The sequence below is a fragment of the Rissa tridactyla genome, chromosome 4, assembly GCF_028500815.1.
Source record: "Rissa tridactyla isolate bRisTri1 chromosome 4, bRisTri1.patW.cur.20221130, whole genome shotgun sequence".
NCBI lineage: Eukaryota > Metazoa > Chordata > Aves > Charadriiformes > Laridae > Rissa > Rissa tridactyla.
This window is the reverse complement of record NC_071469.1, coordinates 12,620,279-12,626,499: the sequence shown is the minus strand read 5'-3', so window position 1 is coordinate 12,626,499 and position 6,221 is coordinate 12,620,279. Positions and strand designations below refer to the sequence as shown.

General features: G+C 44.4%; 1 protein-coding gene across 9 annotated transcripts in view; it reads left to right on the top strand.

Annotated features, from left to right (window-relative positions):
- Nucleotides 1–65: 65 nt before the first annotated feature.
- AMPD3 (adenosine monophosphate deaminase 3) overlaps nt 66–6,221 on the top strand; it is a 34,808-nt gene continuing 28,652 nt past the window's right edge. For 2 of the 9 annotated variants that reach the window (XR_008466200.1, XR_008466199.1), the window contains exons 1-2: nt 959–1,192; nt 4,060–4,285. Coding sequence is in view for 6 of the 9 variants with exons in the window: in XM_054200162.1 (XP_054056137.1) it covers nt 1,024–1,192; nt 4,060–4,285 (395 nt within the window). In the remaining 3 variants the exon portion in view is untranslated. Of the gene's footprint in view, nt 581–956; nt 1,193–1,560; nt 1,706–4,059; nt 4,286–5,606; nt 5,887–6,221 lie in introns of those variants that run through there. The other 7 variants (XM_054200159.1, XM_054200157.1, XM_054200160.1 and 4 more) reach the window with 7 other exon arrangements.

The following is a 6,221-nucleotide window of genomic DNA, read 5'->3' as shown; positions in this document are numbered from 1 at the left end:
AATTATTTTACATATTAAGATCCTCATTCCTGCTGAGTCATGCTTGTTTTGACCTTCAGTTATTTTTCTTGGGCTCTTTACCTGGTAAGTTTATTTTAATTTGTTTGTTTGTTTTAATATATACAAGCACCTGAACGGTGTCACTATACTGAAGGACGGACATCGTTGAAAACACTTCTGACAGGGATACACCGTCAGCAAACTTATTTGTCGGGTGTCATCTCTGTACCAGCCTCAGGACGTTCTGGTCTCGAACCAAAGTTTTCTACACTAACGCCCTTTCTGAGGAGGAGTTTTGAAATAGGCGCTTGCGAAGGCGGCACTCGCTGAGGCGAGCTCAGGCGGACTGAGGTGGGTCGGGGCCGGGCCGAGCCGGGCCGGGGCGGCGCGCTCCGGGGTAGCTCCCTCCCACGCCGGCGAGGAGACATGTGACAGCGCGACTTCTGTCTTGAAGCCTCGGAAGGGGCCGACTCGGATCCTCCGGGTCCCACCGAGACCGCGGCCCCGCAGGTGCAGCGCCCGGAACGGTTGCCTCCTTCCGGGACCAACAAGCCCCGCGAGTGCGAGTCGCCTCAGAGAGGTACGGTCGCGGCGCGTGCCCCACCCCGCCGCCTCAGGGCGACCGTTAACGGCCCCCCGCACGCTCGCCCCCCGCGCCAGGGCTGGGCGGAGCGGCGTGAGGCGGGGCGACCTCCCCCCCGCGGGTACGGCGGGGCGAGGGTCTGGTGGGGGCTGCCCCTCACAGCTGGCTCTTCGCCCGGTAGGAGGCTGTTAGCCCGTACCCGCCGCACCCCCCCCGTTTTAGCGCCCTTCTTCCGCCTGCTGCCTACCCCCCCACCCCGGCCCCACCTGCTGCGGAGCCGCCCCGGGCCGCGATGCTGCTGCCCAGGAGGCGGCCGGCCGCCCCAGCGGGGCCGGGGGCGCGGCAAGCGGGCTCCTCCACCCGGGGGCCGCGGCGGGCATAAAGGGCCGGGGAAGGGGCGGCGCGGCACTGCGGTACCGGGGCGGCCGGTCGGCGGGTGAATGCGGCAGAGGAGAGCGGCGGCATCTGGCGGGAGCAGCTCCTCCCTCCCTCTGCCGCCGCCGCCGCCTCCTCCTCCGCAGGCGGATTCTGACAGAGTCTTTCCAGACGGCGGGAGCGCCGGTGGCGGGGCCCGGCCCTGCCCCAGCATGGCTTTCCCTGGGGCGCTAGGTAAGTCCCGAGGCAGGAGGCAGCGCCGTGCCGGGATGGCCCGGGGTGGTGGTGGTGGTGACCTTGGCCGCCGCCCCGGCGGGGACGGGCCCTGGGCGGCCGCGTCCGGGGCTCCTGCGTCGGGAGCGGCCGCCGGCCGGGCCCCGCGCCCGGCCCTGCCCCACCTGCGCTTGGTGACGGGATGCGGCTCCCCGCGCTGCCAGACACCGACCGCGGGGGTTTGGAGACGGCTGTTGTTTTCATGGCGTGTGCTCATTATATATTCAAGCTCATTGAATCCCTGATCGATAATTGCTTTTTAAATAATCATTCCATCATTCTTTATGCAGCATGTTGTAAGACAAATAGCTTTCTTGTCTTCCACAAAGGTGCAGAGCTACAGAGCAACCAAAGCAGCCTTTCTGTGGGAGAGAGAGATATTTAGGAAAAGAGCATTTGCTGGGTGCTGCATTCATACCCCCTCCCCATCCCATGAAGACGTGTAGTTGTCGCTCTCCCAGTCGCTTACCTTGGGTAATGGACAGCACTTCTATAGAAGGATGCTGGATACAAGATCTTCATCCCTCTTCCAGTTCAGCATGGCATAGCTTGCATGAGTATTGCATGAAGTGCCTCATGACTATTTTAGGTTTATTAAATTAATTTCAGTGACATAAGCTAGCAGTGATGTGGGTGAACCTACCTTTCAGAGACTTTTGTGCCTTAATCTCTTATTTGCTTGAGTGGGGAACATGAGATCAGGTCCTGTAAGAAAGAAAAAAATCTTTGGTCTCAGTAGAGGATCATACTTGTATCTATACATTCTGACTCTTTGCTATCTTATTGTAATGATTTAAAATACGGTATGGTTTCTTATGTATTTCCTACTGCATTTCTGTTTCTGATCACAATTCTCTAAGAAAAAGTTCATTTATACTAGTAAAATCCTCAACCAATGATAAACATACAACCAATTGATTTTTTTTCCTGTCCTAGTCAGCTAGTACTGAAAACATTTTAATTGCTGATTTAGCAGCAGAAGAAACATTATTATTCCACATTTTACAATTATAGCTAGCACTCTTATTATAGTCGAGTAACTATAAAGACTGCTCTTGCCTGGCTGAAGTGGTCCAAAAGGCCCTAGTTGCTGGCAACTGTATGTATGGCAGTTACTGTTGCTGACAGCTGTGTTCATTGGGGTCAGTGGAAAGACTCCTGTGACTTCACTGAGGTTTGAAATTGAGAAACCGAATCTAAGTTTGGATGCTTCTAAGACATCATAGTGCATTGTCATTGAATCATTCAGCTACATGTCTATGTATTTTTATATTTCTTATGTAGTTATACTTGATTTTTATGAAGACTTAATACTAATCCCAAAACAAATACTCTCCAGACAGAAAAACTGCATAGAGTCAGATCCACAGGTCTTTAAAACCAGTGATGTTTTTCCCCTGGGCTGTGAATTCATTCTAAAATAATGCAGGTGATCACTAAATTGTCATGTTATGGTCCAACGTATCTCTCATCACCTTTTCATACTATATTTGCTTTTAGAATAAAAGCAAAAATGTTCTCAAAGCAACTGCGAAAACAGGTGGACGTTAATTAGAATCTTTTAGGCTGAAAACAACAGGATCACATATCAAAAAGGATCACATATCAACATGTGAAACTTGCAGCATGCCTACAGAAATACTGTGATGGTGGCCCTGATAATTTATGCTTGGAGTGATTAAAAACTGCCATGCTCCATGCTGACTTTCAGCATACATCATGGTTTAAATGAATGTTATCTTATAAAATATATTTGCATTATTGTAGCCAAAAAGGATTCTGAAATGCCAGTTTTGGACCCAGACTTCTCATTCTGGCAGCACTCGTTGTGACATGTTCGTTGCTATTTTTAACTTATGTTATAAGAATTTAATCTTATTTGTTACAAACTCCATCATACTGAAGGCATTCAAAAAGCTTTATAGTACATACTAAATAATGCTGGTCAGTAGCTTACAAGGACTGTATTTTTTTCTCCTCCAGAATGCTACTAGGTATGTCACACTTTGGATTGTATGAGAATGAAATATAAATAAAGCCATGAAGCTACAGAAGAAACACTAAAGATAGTATTTTCAGTAGTGCTGCTGTAACAAAATGGAACTATTTAGTGATGAAAGGCTACTTAAATAAAAATATAAAACATATTTTTTAGAAAAATAATATTTAAATTCCAAGTAGAAATTAAAGTCCATATCCTGTCTCCTTTCCACGTACAATTCAAAAGCAGGATATGAACTACTGAAAACAAATGGGGGGCGGGAAACAAAAAGCCATTGAGTGAACTACACCATACTTGCTCCTGTTGAGCAACCATTTTACTTCACAGCAGCTCCATGACTTTCTTATTTGTGGAGAGGATGGGGTGAGGTAGAAATGTGAAACTGTCTTTTCTAACTTGGTTTAAAGTCACTGAGCAGGGAAGAAAGCAAGCAGCTGAGTGAATGTGATTTCTAAGTTCAGAGCAAGTACATACAGCTACATTGTATCGCAAATAATAGTCTGTCTGGTTATGTGAGTAAGTGGAATCTACTGGCAAATGACTACATACATATTTTAGGATTTTGATGACTATACCAAGGAGTTCCCAATTCACAAATTGGCATGGCTCCATAAGTAAAGATGCTCGGTGCATGCCTGTGGTTCTTGTGTACTGCATACTAGTTTAAATCCTGTGTAGCTGTTCTACGTTATTCTGCTTGTGCTCTAAGCTCTTAATTTTGATAGCCATACCATGAAAAAAACCCCCAGTCTCTTTATTATGTTATTCTCTTTGGTATCTTTATTCTTCCTGTAGTTACAACTTTTTCAACTGTTTTCCTTATTAGCCGAGATGCCCAGACAGTTTCCAAAGCTGAACATATCTGAGGTTGATGAGCATGTGCGACTTCTAGCAGAGAAGGTGTTTGCTAAAGTTCTCCGAGAAGAAGACAGCAAAGATGCCTTGTCACTATTCACCGTGCCTGAAGACTGCCCTATTGGGCAGAAAGAGGCCAAGGAAAGGGAACTGCAGAAGGAACTGGCAGAACAGCAGTCTTTGGAAACAGCTAAAAGGTTTGTTCAGTAGTTGCTTTCTTAGTGGAAAATAGTCTTTTGAATGAGTTTGAGTTAATATTGAAATATCTGGCAAGTAACATTCTGCCTTTTATTACTTCAGCAGGAAGGTCAAGAGCAGGTACCAAGGGCACCTGTGGGATGTCCTTCCTTGCTGTGCAGAAGGTGTGGGGATGGGCCCTAGGGAGCTTGGATTGGTGAGGTTGTCTCAGCTGCATTTCCAGCAATAGCATAGATATTGCTTATGCAAGTTTAACAAACAGCATATGTGAGTAGAAGTGAACACAACCCTAAGACTCTTTAATGTAAAAAGAGTCAGAAAAAGAAACATTCGTCTCCACCCCACCCCACCCCCCGGCCTTTATTCTAGTTTCATTCAGAGAAATGGAAAATTTTAATACAGTGAAGATGACAGTGGTAAGTTACTTCTTTTAGTCTCTGTAAAAATAGATGAAAGCAAAGACTTGACATTTAACATCAAGGAAGAAGGTGAAAAGTAGTATTGGCATAAAGAGGTTATTAGTAGGTTTCTTTAACTCACAGAGATAAAATCTAACCACCATCAACCATAAGCGCACATTTTGAGTTTCCTCAAAAAAGAAAAAGTACAATCCACCTTTAAATTGCCCCTGAATCAGTTGCCTATGAATCTAATGAAGTCAAACTTGATTTGCTTTATTATTTTCTTCTGTCAGAGAAGTAGCCTTACCCTGATAATTAGCCCATTCTAGTATCTTAATTTCAGTGGACTGGCTAGATTATTTCCTAGAGTCATGCGAGCTCAGCACCAGTCTGACACCAAATGACTTGGATGTGTACAGACTCATCAAAAAGCAGACCAACAAGGAAGCTTTTGAAAGTGATGGTTAACCACGTGTGCCCAGTTAGCTGCAGACAGTCAGTTGGGCAATGCTTGGCATCATATTTCTGGAACAGAAGGGAGAAGAGTGGGTTTAGTTAAATTAAGGTATGATGCATTGATGATATGAGCTGAGGCTTTTGGTTTTAATTGTGCAAGTGGGTTTCCCAGTTGGCATGTTCATAAGCAAGCATGGAAGGGAAAACTAGATGTTTTCAAACAACTATTTGGTATATCTTTCATTCTGAACTAATAAGTTTCACTTTTAATTTGGGAAATTGTCTTACAGAAATATATTCTGTCAAGCTGTACCTTAAGTTTTGCACAAGTTTAACTGTGGGAAGTGGGATATTATATGTATATTGTTTACATGTGGGAACAGAAGAAGTATTCATCCCTGCCCTACAGGACTGAAGTGTACTTCAAGAGCAGTTATATGGATAAAACTTGTGTTGTTTTCAGTTGCAGTTGATCCAACACTGCCTTTCAAGAATTCCATACTGATTTCAAAGGTGGCTACAACTACTTAAGAGAGGATGGAATTTGGTCATAGGGTATTAATTGTACTGGCACTGCATGTTCTTATTCTTCATAATGTCACTGAAGTAATACGCAACTTCCAGAGAGTATTCCAGTATTTCGTTTTCTTTGCTAGTGGTTCTTACTAATGTTTTAAGGCTTCGGCATCTAGTTTATGAAATGAGGGAGTATTTCCACAGTGCAAAAGAAAGTGATATCACAGGTAGTTTATAACATTATATTTATTTATTATATGAATATTTAAAATACATTTAAATACATTTAAACTGAGTAAGGAAAAGTAATTAAATCTTTAGAAATATTGCAGAACTTCACTTGAGGGTATTACAATTACTTCAGTGAAAAATACAACATTCTTTTTTAGCTGGTTTGTCTAAGGTACACACCTATAACAGTTTTGCTGAGAAAAGACAAATGTTTTTAAATCTAAGGGGGTTAGCCATTTAGTGCTCTGAGGGGAGGAATGGACTTGTGTATCAAAGCCATGCTATGTTATTACTTTGATAACCAACATTAGCCTTTTGCTCAAGCCTCATC